This window comes from Pristiophorus japonicus, chromosome 14, assembly GCF_044704955.1.
Source record: "Pristiophorus japonicus isolate sPriJap1 chromosome 14, sPriJap1.hap1, whole genome shotgun sequence".
NCBI classification, from domain to species: Eukaryota; Metazoa; Chordata; class Chondrichthyes; family Pristiophoridae; genus Pristiophorus; species Pristiophorus japonicus.
The window spans coordinates 79,930,845-79,950,566 of record NC_091990.1 but is presented as its reverse complement, the minus strand read 5'-3'; the positions used below and the strand labels follow the sequence as shown (position 1 = coordinate 79,950,566).

The following is a 19,722-nucleotide window of genomic DNA, read 5'->3' as shown; positions in this document are numbered from 1 at the left end:
GTGGTGGGAAAATTATTGGAAAAAATCCTGTAGGACAGGATAAAACTTCACTTAGAAAGACACGGATTAATCAAGGACAGTCAGCATGGATTTGTTAAGGGAAGGTCATGTCTGACTAACTTGATTGAATTTTTTGAGGAGGTAACCAGGAGGGTCGATGAGGGCAGAGCGTATGATGTAGTGTATATGGATTTTAGCAAAGCTTTTGATAAGGTCCCACATGGCAGAATAGTCACAAAAGTAAAAGCCCATGGGATCCAGGGCAAAGTGGCAAGTTGGATCCAACATTGGCTCAGAGGCAGGAAGCAAAGGTAATGGTTGATGGATTTTTTTGTGACTGGAAGGCTGTTTCTACTGGGGTTCTGCAGGGCTCAGTACTAGGTCCTTGCTTTTTGTGATATACATCAATGATCTGGACTTGAATATAGGGTGTATGATTAAGAAGTTTGCAGATGATACTAAATTCGGCTGTGAGGTTGATAATGAAGAAGAAAGCTGCAGACTGCAGGAAGATATCAAGCAACTGGTGGGCAGAACAGTGGCAAATGGAATTTAATCCCGAGCAGTTTGAGGTAATGCATTTGGGGAGAGCTAACAAGGAAAGGGAATCATCATAGGCAGTTCCTCGGAATCGAGGAAGACGTGCTTCCACTCTTAACATGAGTCCTTAGGTGACTGAACAGTCCAATACGAGAACCACAGTCTCTGTCACAGGTGGAACAGACAGTGGTTGAGGGAAGGGGTGGGTGGGACTGATTTGTCGCACGGTCTTTCCGCTGCCTGCGCTTGGTTTCTGCTTGCTCTCGGCGACGAAACCCGAGGTGCTCAGCCAGATGCATCTCCTCCACTTAGGGCGGTCTTTGGCCAGGGACTCCCAGGTGTCAGTGGGGATGATGCACTTTATCAGGGAGGCTTTGAGGGTATCCTTGTAATGGTTCCGATACCCACTTTTGGCTCATTTGCCGTGAAGGAGTTCCGAGTAGATCGCTTGCTTTGGGAGTCTCGTGTCGGACATGCAGACAATGTGGCCTGCTCAGCGGAGCTGATCAAGTGTGGTCAGTGCTTCGATGCTGGGGATGTCGGCCTGGTCGAGGACACTAACGGTGCATCTGTCCTCCCAGAAGATTTTCAGGATCTTGCGGAGACATCATTGGTGGTATTTCACCAGCGACTTGAGGTGTCTGCTGTACATGGTCCATGTTTCTGAGCCATACAGGAGGGCGGGTATTATTACAGCCCTGTAGACCATGAGCTTGGTGGCAGTTTTGAGGGCCTGGTCTTCAAACACTCTTTTCCTCAGGTGGCCAAAGGCTGCACTGGCGCACTGGAGGCGGTTTTGGATCTCATCGTCAATGTCTGCTCTTCTTGACAGGAGGCTCCCGAGATATAGGAAATGGTCCACGTTGTCCAGGGCCGCGCCATGGATCTTGATGACTGGGGGACAGTGCTGTGCGGTGAGAATAGGCTGGTGGAGGACCTTTGTCTTACTGATGTCTTACTGAAAAGGAATACACATTAAGTGGTAGGATACTGAGAAGTGTACAGAACAAAGGGACCTTAGAGTACATGTTCACAGATCCCTGAAAGTAGCAGGTCAGGTAGATAAGGTGGTTAAGAAGCCTTGCCTTTATTATCCGAGGCATAGAATATAAGAGCAGGGGTGTTATGCTTGAACTGTATAAAACACTGGTTAGGCCACAGCTGGAGTACTGCATGCAGTTCTGGTCACTGCATTACAGAAAGGACGTGATTGCAGTGGAGAGGGTACAGAGGAGATTTACGAGGATGTTGCCGGGAGTGGAGAATCTTAGCTATGAGGACAGATTGGATAGGCTAGGTTTGTTTTCATTGGAATAAAGGAGGCTGAGGGGAGACCTCATTGAGGTGTATAAAATTATGAGAGGCCTAGATAGAGTGGATAGCAAGGGCCTATTTCGCTTTGCAGAGGGGTCAACAACCAGGGGCCATAAATTTAAATTCATTGGTAGAAGGTTTAGAGGGGATTTGAGGGGAGATTCTTCACGCAGAGGGTTGTGGGGGTCTGGAACTCACTGCCTAAAAGGGTGGTAGAGACAGAAACCCTCACCACATTTAACAAGTACTTGGAATTGCACTCGAAGTGCCGTAACCTGCAGGGTTACGGACCTAGAGCTGCAAAGTGGGATTAGGCTGGATAGCCTCTTGTTGGCAGGCACAGACTGGATGGGCTGAAATGGCCTCCTTCCGTGCTGTAAACTTCTGTGATTCTAGGTAAAGCAGTCCACTTGATCGGCACCCCATCCGCGACCTTAAACATTCACTCCCACCACCAGTGCAGTGTATACTAGCTGCAGGATGCACTGCAGCAACTTTCCATCACTTCTTCGACAGCACCTGCCAAACCTGTGACCTCCATTATCCAGAAGGACAAGGCAGTAGGTGCGGGTAGTACTCCCCGAGTCTGCTACTGTGGCTCAAAGACTGAATTCCATCGATCCTTGGGACTCTTGGATTGGGCGTGTGCTGATCACAAACTGAATACAGGCCCAGACCAAAGTCTATCCCAAACAATGGGTCGTGGGGTACAAGGCAGGTACTGCCCGGCACTTGGTCAATAAGTTCATTACCCATTCAGAAAGTAGGTTCAATAATATTTAAATCCACAGGAACCAACAGGAAAATTGCACATCAGAAGAATTTTAATAATCAACAATTGGAATAAAAAGATAATATAATCAATGTATAAAACCTTTTGGCTATTTTTCTGAGATGCTTTTGAAGATCACCCCCCCATGCTGGATTTGAGCAATTAGTAATGGGTGACAGCAGCTGGCAACAGTCAGGCTCTTTGGCTGCCTCTGGTTTTACTCTCTGTGTCGCCAGTTTATAGTAAAAGCAAAATCAAAAACTGTACCTGGAGCTTTGACAGTCTGAAGCTCACCAAAGGTGGTTTTTTTGGCATGTATAATGAAAAAACAGAGCTCAGCCTGTGGTCTTTTGGCAAACAGGAGCAAAGTATTTATTTTGACAATGGGAGCCAAGACAAGCATTTGATGGCGAATTGGGAGTTACATAAAGGGCTTATTTGAGAAACTGGTGGCAAGCTAAGTGTCTGAATGGAAAGTGGGAGCCAAGCCAAGAAACTGGGCCAAGCTCAATGTTTGTATGGGAAATTGTAGCTAAGCCATGGACTTTTTGAGACATGAGACCAACATAAATATGGATCCAAGCTAAGCATTTATATGGATAACATGTGGCAAGTCAAGGGCTTGTTTGGGAAATGGGATGCCAAGCTAACAGTACTGTTAGTGTCATTTACTGCCATGGATGGGGGTCATTGTAATAATCTCATGAAATTCTTTTGATAAGGGATCAACTCAGTGTCACAATTAAACTCAACCTTTCTATTATCCAGCTCTTTTCACCCAATGTCACAACTATTTTATAATCAAATCCTTCTATACCAATACATTTTTCTATAAAATGAAACATCAACATTGAATTGTACTTCATGCAGTGTGTTCTCTAAAAACAAACCCAGTTCATGTTCTATGAAACATGGTATATTTTTTGAAAAATATTTATTGGGCAATGAAAATTCCGACAGTTTGTGGTATATTTTTTAAGACAATGATTCAAAATACATTTAAAAAACAGGCAGAAAATATTGGGGTTTTAAAGAGAGATTCACAGAGCCTTTGGATAGGCTGCAGGAAGAGTAGGGACATCAGTTCTACAAGTTTTGTTAATTCAAAGCCCTTCTCTGACTGCTTACCCACAGTGGAGCAGTCACACTGCGACACTGAGCACACACACATTCCAAAGGCACATTCCATCATTCTAGCCCCAACTTTTAATGCAGAGATTTAACAAAAACTCAGAATAATGATCAATGCGTGCTCAAACCTTTATAACAATTCCTCCCTAAAAAGATACCATGCTAAATGTTCTCTAAAAGTGGAAAATGTCATCTTTACAAAATGTATACTGATCAACAGTTTTAATAATAGTACTAAAGTGCTGAAGTATATAAGGCAAAGTTAACAAGCAGTGAAGCGAATACATAGATTGAACAATCAAATCCATTGTACTGTGGTTGGTCACTGATGCATGATACGCACATCAGGATGTACCATTGGTGTACAGGGAGAGGGTAACTCAAATACCTCAGTACTTAGGGACTTTACTATAGTCTTCTTCATCCACGTTCTTACACAGACACATTGAGAGGATCATTCCGAGCAACTGAAAATATAGAAAACACAATATTCTTTACTGGAAAGAAATATGGCAGTTTATCATACATCTCAAAGTCTCATACAACAAATGACTTGCAATGACCTATGTAGACAAATTCAACAGCTATTGTGCACTCACAATGTCCCACAAAAGCAATGAGATGAATGAGAAGTTTTTGATGATGTTGTTCAAGGGATCAATGTTTGTCAGGTCGCTGGGAGAACTCCCTGCTCTTCCAGTAGTGCCATGCAATTGTGAATGGCCACTGTATCAGGTTGATGGGACTTCAGTGTAACAACTCAACCAAAGGTCAGCATCTCTGATAATTCATCATCATCCGCATCATCATCATAGGCAGTCCCTCGGAATCGAGGAAGACTTGCTTCCACTCTAAAAGTGAGTTCTCAGGTGACTGTACAGTTCAATATGAGAATTACAGTCTGTCACAGGTGGGGCAGACAGTGGTTGCAAGAAAAGATGGGTGGGGAGTCTGGTTTGCCGCACGCTCCTTCCACTGCCTGCGCTTGGTTTCTGCATGCTCTCGGCAACGAGACTCAAGACGCTCAGCGCCTTCCGGATGCTCTTCCTTCACTTTGGGCAGTCTTTGGCCAGGGATTCCCAGGTGCCGGTGGGGATGTTGCACTTTTATCAAGGAGGCTTTGAGGGTGTTCTTGAAGCATTTCCTCTACCCACCTGAGGCTTGCTTGCCGGTGTTGGAGCTCCAATTAGAACGCTTGGGAGTCTCGTGTCAGGCATGCGGACGATGTGGCCTTGCCCAGCGGCCTCTGAGTGCGCTCACTCAGAGGCCGAACTCCAAGCCATCGTCAACATCTTCACCGAGGCGTACAAAAGCATGAGCCTTGCACTAAACATCCGTAAGACAAAGGTCCTCCACCAACCTGATAATTCAGCCCTCAGTGCAGCACTGCAGTATTAGCTTAGACTATCTGTAGAGAATTGTCTGTCAGAAGAAACAGATACATTGTTGGGCAGTGCACAGAGGAGTTTTATCAGTGGAATCATGATGAGATTTGAGAAGTTCCTATTGGCTAACCCAGAAGGAACTGTAATAGATCTGGGACAATGTTGACACTTATTGTAAGAGATATAATATGGTTGGGTTTTGTGACAAGGCCAGAAGATATGTCTCAGCAACAGCAAGAGTCATGGGGTTCAAAGGGTATAGGTGTGCAGCATAGGTGGTTTGGGTGTGGGAGGTGTAATGTAGTAATCCCCCCGAGTGTGACTTTGCCGGGTGTGGTAGGTGCAGTGTAGGTGGTTTCCCGAATGTATATGCACCAGGATACAGTCAGTGGTTCCCTGAGTGTATATGTGCCAGGGTGCAGTAGGGCCTTCCCGAGTGTATATGTACCAGGGTGCATTGTAGGGGGCTCCTCGAGTGTATATGTGCCAGGTTGCAGTAGGGGGTTCCCCGAGTGTATATGTACCAGGGTGCAGTAGGGGGTTCCCCGAGTGTATATGTACCAGGGTGCAGTAGGGGGTTCCCCGAGTGTATATGTACCAGGGTGCAGTAGGGGGTTCCCCGAGTGTATATGTACCAGGGTGCAGTAGGGGGTTCCCCGAGTGTATATGTACCAGGCTGCAGTAGGGGGTTCCCCGAGTGTATATGTACCAGGGTGCAGTAGGGGGTTCCCCGAGTGTATATGTACCAGGGTGCAGTAGGGGATTCTCCGAGTGTATATGTACCAGGGTGCAGTAGGTGCACTGTAGATAGTTCCCCTGTTGTATATAAGAAATAGGAGCAGAAGTCGGCCATTTAGCTCGTCAAGCCTGCTCCGCCATTCAGTAAGAGCATGGCTGATCTGATCTTGGCCTCAACTCCATTTTCCTGCACCATAACCCTTGACTCCCCTATCATTCAAAAATATGTCTATCTCTATACCTTAAATATATTCAATGACCCAACCTCAACAGCTCTCTGGGGTAGAGAATTCCAAAGGGTCATGACCCCTTATTCTGAAACTATGCCCCCACGAAGGGAAACATCCTCTCTGCATCTATCCTCTCCAGCCCCCTCAGTATCTTATATGTTTCAATAAGATCATCTCTCATTCTTCTAAACTCCAATGAGTATAGGCCCAACCTACTCAACCTATTGAGGGAGTGCAGCGAAGGTTCACCAGACTGATTCCAGGGATGGCTGGACTGTCATATGAGGAGAGACTGGATCAACTGGGCCTTTATTCACTGGAGTTTAGAAGGATGAGAGGGGATCTCATAGAAACGTATAAGATTCTGACAGGACTGGACAGGTTAGATGCGGGAAGAATGTTCCCGATTTTGGGGAAGTTCAGAACTAGGGGACATAGTCTTAGGATAAGGGGTAGACCATTTAGGACTTGGATGAGGAGAAACTTCTTCACTCAGAGAGTTGTTAACCTGTGGAATTCGCTGCCGCAGAGAGTTGTTGATGCCAGTTCATTGGATATATTCAAGAGGGAGTTAGATATGGCCCTTACGGCTAAGGGGATCAAGGGGTATGGAGAGAAAGCAGGAAAGGGGTACTGAGGGAATGATCAGCCATGATCTTATTGAATGGCGGTGCAGGCTCGAAGGGCCGAATGGCCTACTCCGGCACCTATTTTCTATGTTTCTATCATCATAAGGCAACCCCCTCATTTCAGGAATCTACCTAGTGAACCTTCTCTGAACTGCTTCCAATGCAAGTATATCCCTCCTTAAATAAGAACAAAACTGGACGCAGTACTCCAGGTGTGGTCTCACCAATGCCCTGTACAGTTGTAGCAAGACTTCTCTGCTTTTATACTCTATCCCGCTTGCAATAAAGGCCAACATTCCATTTGCCTTCCTGATTACTTGCTGTACCTGCATACTAACTTTTTGTGTTTCATGTACAAGGATCCCCAGATCCCTCTGTCTTGTAGCATTTTGTAGTTTCTCTCCCTTTAAATAATAATTTGCTTTTTTATTCTTCCTACCAAAGTGGATTATTTCACATTTTCCCACATTATATGCCACTGCTAATTTTTTCCCACTTACTTAACATGTCTATATTCGTTTGCAGATTTTATGTGTCCTCTTCACAACTTGCTTTCCCACCTATCTTTGTATCAGCAAACTTGGCTTCATTACACTCGGTCCCTTCATCCAAGTCATTAATATAGATTGTAAATAGTTGAAGACCCAACACCGATCCCTGTGGCACCGCACTACTTACAGTTTGACAACCTGAAAATGACCTATTTATCCCAACTCTCTGTTTTCTGTTAGTTAGTCAATTCTTTATTATGCTAATATATTACCCCCAACCCCGTGAGCTCTTATCTTGTGCAGTAACCTTTTATGTGGCACCTTATCGAATGCCTTCTGGAAATCCAAATGCACCACATCCACTGGTTCCCCCTTTATCCACCCTGCTCGTTACATCATCAAAGAACTCCAGCAAATTTGTCAAACATGATTTCCCTTCCATAAAACCATGCTGACTCTGCTTAATTGTATTATGATTTTCTAAATGTCCTGCTACTACATCCTTATTAATGGACTCCAGCAATTTCCCAATGACAGATGTTAGGCTAACTGGTCTGTAGTTTCTTGCTTTCTACCTCCCTCCTTTGTTAAATAGGGGCGTTACATTTGCTGTTTTCCAATCCACTGGGACCTCTCCAGAATCCAGGGAATTTTGACAGATTACCACCAATGCATCCACTTTCTCTGCTGCCACTTCTTTTAAGACCCTAGGATGTAGGCCATCAGGTCCAGGGGACTTGTCCACTTTTAGTTTGCCTCATACTTTTTCTCCAGTGATGATGATTGTTTTAAGTTTCCCCTCTCCCTATAGCCCCTTGATCATCTATTATTATTATTGGGATGCTTTTAGTGTCTTCTACCGTGAAGGCCAATACAAAATATTTGCTCAAAATTTCTGTCATTTCCATGTTTCCCATTAATTCCCCAGACTCATCCTCTAAGGGACCAACATTTAGTTTAGCCTTTCTCTTCCTTTTTATATACATGTAGAAGCTCTTACTGTCTGTTTTTATATTTCTTGCTAGTTTATTCTCATAATCTATCTTCTCTCGCTTTATTTTTTTTTTTAGTTGTCATTTGCTGGTTTCTAAAAATTTCCCAATCCTCTGGTCTACTACTAATCTTCGCAACACTGTATGTCTTTGTTTTCAATCTGATACCATCCTTAGCTTCCTTGTTAGCCACGGATGATTCATCATTCTCTTAGAGTCTTTCTTTCTCACTGGAATATATTTTTACTGAGAGTTATGACATATCTCCTTAAAAGTTTGCCACTGTTTTCCTACATAACTACAGTTAGGGGGCGTGTAGACTACTCCCACCAGTGACTTCTTTCCCTTATTATTTCTTATCTCCACCCAAACTGATTCTACATCTTGATCTTCTGAGTCAATATCATTTCTCACTACTGCACTGATCTCATCCTTTATTAACAGAGCTACCCCACCTCCTTTTCCTTTCTGCCTATCCTTCTGTAATGTAAAATACCCCTGAATGTTCAGTTCCCAGCCTTGGTCACCCTGCAACCAACTCTCTGCAATAGCTATCAGATCATACCCATTTATTTCTAATTGTGCCGTCAACTCATCTATCTTGTTACGAATGCTGTGTGCATTCAGATAAAGAGCTTTTAATTTTTTATTTCTCCTGTTTTTCCCTGCTCTGACCCCACTTTCTGATGCACTCTTACCACCATCCAAAATAGTGGGGGCTTGTAAAAAGGGAACAGCAATAATCGTGGGTGATTTTAACCTCCAAATTGATTGGACAAATCAAGTTGGTCAGGGTAGCCTTGAGGAAAAGTTCATCGAGTGCATAAGGGATGGGTTCCTTGAGCAGTATGTAATGGAACCAACCAGGGGCAGGCTACCTTAGATCTGGTCCTGTGTAATGAGAAAGGATTAATAAACAATCTCCGAGTAAAGGATCCCCTAGGAATGAGTGATCATAGCATGATTGAATTTCAAATTCAGATGGAGGATGAGAAAGTTGGATCTCTAACCAGCGTACTAAGAAACATAGAAACATAGAAACATAGAAAATAGGTGCAGGATAGGCCATTCGGCCCTTCTAGCCTGCACCGCCATTCAATGAGTTCATGGCTGAACATTCAACTTCAGTACCCCATTCCTGCTTTCTCGCCATACCCCTTGATCCCCCTAGTAGTAAGGACCTCATCTAACTCCTTTTTGAATATATTTAGTGAATTGGCCTCAACAACTTTCTGTGGTAGAGAATTCCACAGGTTCACCACTCTCTGGGTGAAGAAGTTCCTCCGCATCTCGGTCCTAAATGGCTTACCCCTTATCCTTAGACTGTGACCTCTGGTTCTGGACTTCCCCAACATTGGGAACATTCTTCCTGCATCTAACCTGTCTAACCCCGTCAGAATTTTAAATGTTTCTATGAGGTCCCCTCTCATTCTTTTGAACTCCAGTGAATACAAGCCCAGTTGATCCAGTCTTTCTTGATAGGTCAGTCCCGCCATCCCGGGAATCAGTCTGGTGAACCTTCGCTGCACTCCCTCAATAGCAAGAATGTCCTTCCTCAGGTTAGGAGACCAAAACTGTACACAATACTCCAGGTGTGGCCTCACCAATGCCCTGTACAACTGTAGCAACACCTCCTTGCCCCTGTACTCAAATCCCCTTGCCATTTGCTTTCTTAACCGCCTGCTGCACCTGCATGCCAACCTTCAATGACTGATGTACCATGACACCCAGGTCTCTTTGCACCTCCCCTTTTCCTAATCTGTCACCATTCAGATAATAGTCTGTCTCTCTGTTTTTACCACTAAAGTGGATAACCTCACATTTATCCACATTATACTTCATCTGCCATGCATTTGCCCACTCACCTAACTTATCCAAGTCGCTCTGCAGCCTCACAGCATCCTCCTCGCAGCTCACACTGCCACCCAACTTAGTGTCATCCACAAATTTGGAGATACTACATTTAATCCCCTCATCTAAATCATTAATGTACAGTGTAAACAGCTGGGGCCCCAGCACAGAACCTTGCGGTACCCCACTAGTCACTGCCTGCCATTCTGAAAAGTCCCCATTTACTCCTACTCTTTGCTTCCTGTCTGACAATCAGTTCTCAATCCATGTCAGTACACTACCCCCAATCCCATGTGCTCTAACTTTGCACATCAATCTCTTGTGTGGGACCTTGTCGAATGCCTTCTGAAAGTCCAAATATACCACATCAACTGGTTCTCCCTTATCCACTCTACTGGAAACATCCTCAAAAAATTCCAGAAGATTTGTCAAGCATGATTTCCCTTTCACAAATCCATGCTGACTTGGACCTATCATGTCACCTCTTTCCAAATGCACTGCTATGACATCCTTAATAATTGATTCCATCATTTTACCCACTACCGATGTCAGGCTGACCGGTCTATAATTCCCTGTTTTCTCTCTCCCTCCTTTTTTAAAAAGTGGGGTTACATTGGCTACCCTCCACTCCATAGGAACTGATCCAGTCAATGGAATGTTGGAAAATGACTGTCAACGCATCCACTATTTCCAAGGCCACCTCCTTAAGTACTCTGGGATGCAGTCCATCAGGCCCTGGGGATTTAGCGGCCTTCAATCCCATCAATTTCCCCAACACAATTTCCCGGCTAATAAGGATTTCCCTCAGTTCCTCCTCCTTACTAGACCCCCCGACCCCTTTTATAACCGGAAGGTTGTTCGTGTCCTCCTTCGTGAATACCGAACCAAAGTACTTGTTCAATTGGTCCGCCATTTCTTTGTTCCCCGTTATGACTTCCCCTGATTCTGACTGCAGGGGACCTACGTTTGTCTTTACTAACCTTTTTCTCTTTACATATCTATCGAAACTTTTGCAATCCGTCTTAATGTTCCCTGCAAGCTTCTTCTCATACTCCATTTTCCCTTAAATAAGCTTAAATAAAGTAGACTATGAAGGTATGAGGGCAGATTTGGCTAAAGTGGACTGGAAAAATAGATCAAAGTGTAGGATGGTTGATGAACAGTGGTGTACATGTAAGGAGATATTTCACAACTCTCAAGAAAAATATATTTCAGTGAGGAGGAAAGGGTGTAAGAGAAAATATAGCCATCCGTGGCTAACTGAAGTAATAAAGGATGCTATCCAATTAAAAACAAAGGCATACAAAATGGCCAAAACTAGTAGGAGGAAGAAGATTGGGAGGCTTTTAAAAGCCAGCAAAGAATGACTAAAAAAAAATTAAGAAAGGGAAGATAGACTATGAAAGTAAACTAGCATGAAATATAAAAATAGATAGCAAGAGTTTCTACAGGTATATAAAAAGGAAAAGAGTGGCTCAAGTAAATGTTGGTCCCTTAGAGGATGAGACTGTGGAATTCGTGATGGGGAACATGGAGATGGCAGAAACTCTGAACAAATATTTTGTATCAGTCTTTACAGTAGAGGACACAACAATATTCCGACAGTGGATAGGCAAGGGGCTATGGGGGGGAGGAACTTAACACAATTGCAATCACTAAGGAGGTGGTACTCAGTAAGATAATGGGACTAAAGGCGGATAAATCCCCTGGACCTGATGGCTTACATCCTAGGATCTTAAGAGAAGTACCGGCAGGGATAGTGGGTGCATTGGTTGTAATTTAGCAAAATTCCCTGGATTCTGGGGAGGTCCCAGCAGATTGGAAAACTGCAAATGTAATGCCCCTATTTAAAAAAGGAGGCAGACAAAAAGCAGGGAACTATAGATCAGTTAACCTAACATCTGTGGTTGGGAAAATGTTGGAGTTCATTATTAAAGAAGCAGTAGTAGGACATTTGGAAAAGCATAATTCAGTCAGGCAGAGTCAGCATGGATTTATGAAGGGGAAGTCATGTTTGACGCATTTGCTGGAACTCTTTGATGATGTAACAAACAGGATAGATAAAAGGGAACCAGTGGATGTGGTGTATTTGGATTTCCAGAAGGCATTTGACAAGATGCCACATAAAAGGTTACTGCACAAGATAAAAGTTCACGGGGTTGGGGGTAATATATTAGCATGAATAGAGGATTGGCTAACGAACAGAAAACAGAGAGTTGGGATAAATGGTTCATTCTCTGGTTGGCAATTAGTAACTAGTTGGGTGCCACAGGGATCAGTGCTGGGCCCCCAACTATTTACAATCTATATTAACGACTTGGAAGAAGAGATCGAGTGTAGCATAGCCAAGTTTACTGACGATACAAAGATGGGAGGAAAAGCAATGTGTGAGGAGGACACAAAAAATCTCCAAAAGGACATAGACAGGCTAAGTTTGGCAGATGGAGTATAATGTTGGAAAGCGTGAGGTCATGCACTTTGGCAGAAAATATCAAAGAGCAAGTTATTATTTAAATGGAGAAAGATTGAAAAATGCTGCAGTACAGCAGGACCTGGGGGTACTTCTGCATGAAACACAAAAGGTTAGTATGCAGGTACAGCAAGTGATCAGGAAGGCCAATGGAATCAGTGGAGTATAAAAGCAGGGAAGTCTTGCTACAGTTATACAGGGTATTGGTGAGGCCACACCTGGAATACTGCGTGCAGTTTTGGTTTCCATATTTACAAAAGGATATACTTGCTTTGGAGGCAGTTCAGAGAAGGTTCACAGGTTGATTCCGGGGATGAGGGGGTTGACTTATGAGGAAAGGTTGAGTAGGTTGGGCCTCTACTCATTGTAATTGAGAAGATTGAGGTGTGATCTTATCGAAACGTATAAGATTATGAGGGGGCTTGACAAGGTGGATGCAGAGAGGATGTTTCCACTGATGGGGGAGACTAGAACTAGAGGGCACGATCTTAGAATATGGGGCCACCCATTTAAAACAGAGATGAGGAGAAATTTCTTCTCTCAGAGGGTTGTGGATCTGTGGAATTCACTGCAACAGAGAGCTGTGAAAGCTGGGACATTGAATATATTTAAGACAGAAATAGACAGGGGGAATAAGGGGTTATGGGAAGCGGGCAGCGAAGTGGACCTGAGTCTATGATTGGATCAACCATGATCGTATTAAATGGAGGAGCAGGCTCGAGGGGCCGTATGGCCTACTCCTGCTCCTATTTCTTATGTTCTTACGTGTATACACTCTATCCCTTCCTGTCACACTCTGGTTATCATTACCCCCATCATTACCCTGCACGATTGCCTTCTCCTTTCTCTTTGACTTTAAAATTTCTGCTCACCTGAACCCTCACCCCCACTATTTAGTTCAAAGCCCTCTCTACAGCCGTAGTTATTCAATTCGCCAGGACATTGGTCCCAGCACGGTTCAAGTGAACCCGTCCCAATGGAACAGCTCCCTCTTTCCCCTAAAGAATCGACCGACTTACCTGCCGTGGCCCGTTGCCTCCTCGATCCCGGAGTCCGTGCTGCGATCTGGCCGATGGTACGGACCCCTGCTCTCCGGTGGTTCAGATAGGGCCCCTTCTACATGTCCCAGTGCGTAGCGCTGTACCCCGTTCTCTTTGTTTTTGCCCCCTTCGCACCCCAGAGAAGTTGAGTGTTTTTGCGCACTCTACTTCCTCTTGGGGCGGTAACCCCAATTTCACAAGTGGGCCGGGCCTTCGGCGCCTGAGGCAGGAACTCGCGCCTCGAGGGTGTTACCGCCCCCAGACAGGGCGTGGAGATCTCCTGGCTGCTGAGCTTTAAGCTGGAGTCAGCCCATGGGGAGTGTTGTAGTGCAGGAGCTGTGGGAAGATGCAGTGAGAGTCTATGCTGGAGCATCAGGCATAGCATCACATATCCCAACAATTCTCCCATATCGCCTCCTTCAGCTTCCCAAACTCCTTAGTTTGTTACAGGAGCTCAGAGCAAATCTCACACATTGTTCCTTCACCTGGAAGCTGAGAAAGTGGGCCGCAGAGAGTCGAGTCAAGTACACAGTGGGCTTGTTGTAACAGCAGTCCCACAGCGGTGATACCCAGCTCATCGACTCAAAGCTGATGTCAGAAGTGTCGACATTTCAGGTGGGATTTTGTGTTCCTGCGGGAGTGCAATCATTACCGGAAGTGCGACAGGGCGAGAGCACAGTCACCAACCCCAGCAATGCTGACCTCAGGGTCAGTCATTTCCATCACTGTTGAGCCTGCCCATTTGGGGGACGGAAGGAGAAAGACTTGCATTTATAGAGCGCCCTGTCATGTACCTAATTACACAGACTGTCTCCAGCGTGGACAGGCCAGCAACTGATTGCAGACAAGAATCACACAGGACTTCACTGACCCCAGCAAGGCCATGAGGTTTGTCTCTCCCTCTCCCTTCCCTTTCACCCTCCCTCTCTCTCTCTCTCTCCCCTTCCCTCTCCCTCCCCCTCTCTCTCTCTCTCTTTCTCTCCTTCCCAATCCCTCCCCCTTTCACCCTCTCACTACCCTTTCATCCTCTCTCTCCTTCCCTCACTCTCCTTCCCACTCCCTCTCTCTTTCTCTTTCCCTCTCCCTCCCCTTTCACCCTCTCTCTCCTTCCCTCTCTGTAATGTCTGTGAGCTTGTAATGTTGGTAGCTCCTACAGAGTTAATAATTAAACAGAAGCAGCAGTGTTCCGGATGCGTCTGAGAGAACTGTCTGCCATGTTAGAAGCTGTGTGTGCTGTGCTCTGTGAATATATCACATTTGGCAGCGAGGTGGGATTTTCGGATGATTTAAAGCTGAAATTTTGTTGGGGAAGGACTCAGCCAGCCGACAGAGAGACTTTGAGAGCTTCTCTGTCTTTGGAAAAAGCTACAATATGCGAGGGAAAATACAGCACACTGTGTGAACAGCTAGAAATTAAAATGGCAGTACCCGCAGCAGTAATGGGACATTTGGGGGAATATAGACACGACCAGGAACGTTTTAAAGCGTATGTGGATCGGCTAGAAATGTATTTCACTGCAAATAATATAATAGAAGTTCCAGACAATGCAGTCCAGAATCAGGCAATATTGGAACGTAAGAGAGCAATTTTCTTGTTGGAAGCTGGACCGGCATTGTATGAAACAGTGATAAATCTGCTTGTGCCTGACGAGCCAAAGGACACAACGCTTAAAGAGATTTTAATGAAGCTGGAGCAACACTATAATCCCAAACTGTTAAAAATTGCTGAAAGCTATTGTTTTGCTTTATATAAAATCAAAAGACTGATGAATGTATCAGTGATTACATTGTAGCATTAAAAAAGCTATCTATTCACTGTAATTTCAGAAACTTTCAAAACCGAGCATTGCTGGACTGCTTTGTTTGTGGGGTGAAAAATATGCGATCAAAGTTATTGACGACGGATGACTTGATTTTTGAGATTGCTTGTCAGACAGCGAGATCGATGGGCATGGCCGAACAATATTCCCGAGAATTTCATAATAATTACGGTCGTCAGTCAACCGAGGTAAATCACCTGCAGGTTCAAAGTAAAAGGTGGTGGGGGCCCAAAGTCTCAGAAACTGGAAATTCTAACAGAGTTTCGAAGTCATGCTATAGGTGCCTGGGACAACACATTGCTCAAAGTTGTCCAAATGTGAAGGCAGAGTGTTTCTTCTGCAGGAAGACTGGGCATCTTGCGAAGGCATGCCGACAGAGTCCAGCGTTAAAAGCTATGAGTAGAAATCCCCAGAGACTACATAGCACAGAAGAATGGCGACAGGACAGGGAGATGTTAGAGTTACACGTCATCAGGAGCACAAGGTTAACGGACAGCGATTCGGGAGGTATCAAAATCCACATAGATGTTGCAGGATTCAAAATACCAATGGAAATCGACATGGGTGCATCCGTGAGTGTCGGACCGGAGTCACTGTACCTCGACAAATTGTGTGATTTCCCATTGGAGAAATCCAAGATAGAGCTGCGAGGCTACTCGGGAGAGAAAATTCCTGTGGTAGGTCGTATCACCGTACTGGTGAAATATAAAGATCAATTTCAGAACTTGCCTCTCATAGTAGTGAAAGGAGATAAGTCTGCCTTACTAGGAAGAAATTGGTTGAGTTCACTGAAGCTGGATTGGAGTAAGATTTTCTGTGTGGAAGCGAGATTTTCATCAACGGATGAGGTTATCAAGAAGTATCCGAAGATGTTCAGCGAAATGGGCAGTCCGATCCAAGGCTTCAAGGCGAGTGTCAAGATACAGAAGGACGTTAGATCGGTTTACTACAAGCCACATTCCGTACCATTTGCACTCAAGGAGAAAGTTGAGCAAGAACTCAAAAGACTAGAGACAGAGAACATTATTTGTACGATAGATCGATGTAATTGGGTTACACCCATTGTTGTTGTACCTAAGTCTGATGGTAAGGTAAGATTGTGTGGTGATTATAAAGTAACCGTAAACCAGGTTCTAGAGGGTAATGTCCCCAATACATTGGCGAATATAGAAGATTTGTTCACAACACTGACAGGTGGTCAGAACTTCTCAAAACTGGATCTTACAAATGCCTACTTACAGCTTGAACTAGATGAGGAGTCCAAGTCATGTTTGATGATAAATACTCATCAAGGCCTATATCAATTTAATAGGCTACCATTTGGAGTGTCTTCCGCCCCTGCCATATTCCAAGGGGTGATGAATCAGATTTTGCAAGATATTGAAGGGGTAGTATGTTATTTGGATGACATATTAATTTCAGTACCAAATGGGCAAATTCATAATAACATCTTGAATGAAGTCCTCAAACGGCTAGAGAAGCACAGAGTACGAGTGTCTGGCGGCAGATTAGGAAAAGGGGAGGTGCAACGAGACCTGAGTGTCATGGTACATCAGCCATTGAAAGTTGGCATGCAGGTACAGCAGGCGGTGAAGAAGGCAAATGGTATGTTGGCCTTCATAGCTAGGGGATTTGAGTATAGGAGCAGAGAGGTCTTACTGCAGTTGTACAGGGTCTTGGTGAGGCCTCACCTGGAATATTGTGTTCAGTTTTGGTCTCCTAATCTGAGGAAGGATGTTCTTGCTATTGAGGGAGTGCAGTGAAGGTTCACCAGACTGATTCCCGGGATGACTGGACTGACATATGAGGAGAGACTGGATCGACTGGGCCTTTATTCACTGGAGTTTAGAAGAATGAGAGGGGATCTCATAGAAACATATAAAATTCTGACGGGACTGGACAGGTTAGATGCAGGAAGAATCTTCCCGATGTTGGGGAAGTCCAGAATCAGGGGACATAGTCGAAGGATAAGGGGTAGGCCATTTAGGGCTGAGATGAGGAGAAACTTCTTCACTCAGAGAGTTGTTAACCTGTGGAATTCCCTACCGCAGAGAGTTGTTGATGCCAGTTCATTGGATATATTCAAGAGGGAGTTAGATATGGCCCTTACAGCTAAAGGGATCAAGGGGTGTGGAGAGAAAGCAGGAAAGGGGTACTGAGGTGAATGATCAGTCATGATCTTATTGAATGGTGGTGCAGGCTCGAAGGGCCGAATGGCCTACTCCTGCACCTATTTTTTATGTTTCTATGTAAGTGTGAGTTATTTAAAAACTCAGTCGAGTACTTAGGATACAGAGTAGACAAAGATGGTTTACATCCAACCATGGGAAAGCTGGATGCAATCAGAAATGCACCCACTCCCAGGAATGTCACTGAACTTCGATCATTTTTGGGTCTTTTGAACTATTGTGGGAAGTTCCTACTAAATTTAGCTACAGTATTACATCCACTGAATGAACTAATGAAAAAACAGGTCCATTGGAAGTGGTCAAAAGAACGCGATACAGCATTCAAGAAGTGTAAAAGCAAATTGGTAGAGAGCACCATGTTAGTTCACTATAGCATATCTAAGGAGATTAAGCTAGCATGTGATGCCTCTCCGTATGGAGTTGGGGCAGTGATCTCTCATGTATTACGTAGTGGGGAGGAGAGACCAATTGCTTTTGCTTCACGCACTCTCAGTACCAGTGAGAGTAATTATGCGTAAATTGAAAGGGAAGCTTTGGCACTAATTTTTGGAGTCAAGAAGTTCCACAAATACTTGTATGGCCGTAAGTTTACCATCGTTACAGACCATAAGTCCCTAACAGCAATCCTCCATCCAAAGTCCCCAGTTCCAACATTAGCTGCAGCCCGAATGCAGGGATGGGCTTTGATTTTGTCAGCATATACATATGATATTGAATACAGATGATCAGCTGATCACAGTAATGCTGATGCTATGTCTAGATTGCCTTCCCCATCACAAGTTACACCCGATAAGGAAAAAGTGTTTTATTTTTCATACATTGATAAACTGCCAGTCACAGCTGAAGAGATTGGTAGAGCAACCAAACGTGACCCAGTGATGTCAAAGGTGTATGAGTATATTGCAAATGGATGGCCAAACCAGGTAACAGACAAAGATATTCATCCATTCTTCATTCGTAGGAATGAATTATCAGTCGATAAAGATTGTATCATGTGGGGTGCAAGAGTGGTTATACCAAATAAATTTAGCTCCAAATTATTAGGAGACCTTCATGACCAGCACCTGGGAATGTGCTTGACCAAGAGTTTTGCACACAGTTATTTCTGGTGGCCAGGTCTTGATAAAGATATAGAGTACATCGTGAGTCAGTGTACGACATGTCAATCAGTAAGCAAGCAACCACCACCAGTACCATTACAGCCATGGAAATGGCTCCCAGAGTGTGGCAAAGGCTACATATTGATTTTGCTGAGTGAGAAGGACAACAATTGTTCATTATGATTGATAGCCATTCGAAGTGGGTTGAGGTGTTTCCAATGTGGAAAATAACAACAAGTAAAACATTGGACATTTTGCGAAGATTATTTTCTTTGTTTGGCCTCCCTGAAGAAATTGTTTCTGATAATGGACCACAATTTTGTACAGAAGAATTTGCAGTTCATGAGCAAAAATGGTGAGAAACATACCAAGGTTCCACCATACCATCCTGCTTCGAATGGTGCAGCAGGGCGCACTGTACAAATTGTAAAACATGCCCTCATAAAACAAATATTAGATCCAAATCCAAAGAAACGACATTGGATCACAAATTGGCTAATTTTTTGATTACGTATCGTAATACTCCTCATACAACTACTGGTAGAACACCAGCAGAGTTGTTTCTCAAACGACAGCCACGAACCAGATTCTCGTTGTTAAAACCAAATTTGGCACAGTCCGAAGAAGATTAAGACAGAAAGAGAATCATGATAGAGGTAGAGTAAAAGAGAGAGGTGTGAAATTAAACCAGAAGGTGAGAGTGAAGAACCATCACCATAAATGGTTAAAGTGGTTACTGGGAAGAGTGGTGAAGATATGTGGTTCTCGCACATATTTGGTCAAGATGTTTGATAATGGACAGGTTAGGTTTGTTCATATTGATCATATTTTACCTACAGTCATGGAAGGAGTTGAAGGTGGGAATGATTCAATTATTTCTGGCTCATCAGGTAGTTTTGATATACCAGTAGCAAATCCTAAATCCAATGTACTGGAAACAAATGCAAGAGAAAATCAGAATTTAAGTCCGAGTCCGAGTCAGGAAAACAAAGTGCCTGAAGTTAGAGTGAGTTCAAATGAAAATTAAGGA

At 44.1% G+C, this 19,722-nt stretch overlaps 1 protein-coding gene across 2 annotated transcripts in view; it reads right to left on the bottom strand.

Annotated features, from left to right (window-relative positions):
- Positions 1-3,541: 3,541 nt before the first annotated feature.
- LOC139279419 (CD82 antigen-like) overlaps positions 3,542-19,722 on the bottom strand; it is a 121,794-nt gene continuing 105,613 nt past the window's right edge. For both annotated transcript variants that reach the window (XM_070898530.1, XM_070898529.1), the window contains one exon: positions 3,542-4,224. In XM_070898530.1, coding sequence (XP_070754631.1) covers positions 4,147-4,224 — 78 coding nt within the window. In that variant the 3' untranslated portion in view covers positions 3,542-4,146. The remainder of the gene's footprint in view (positions 4,225-19,722) is intronic.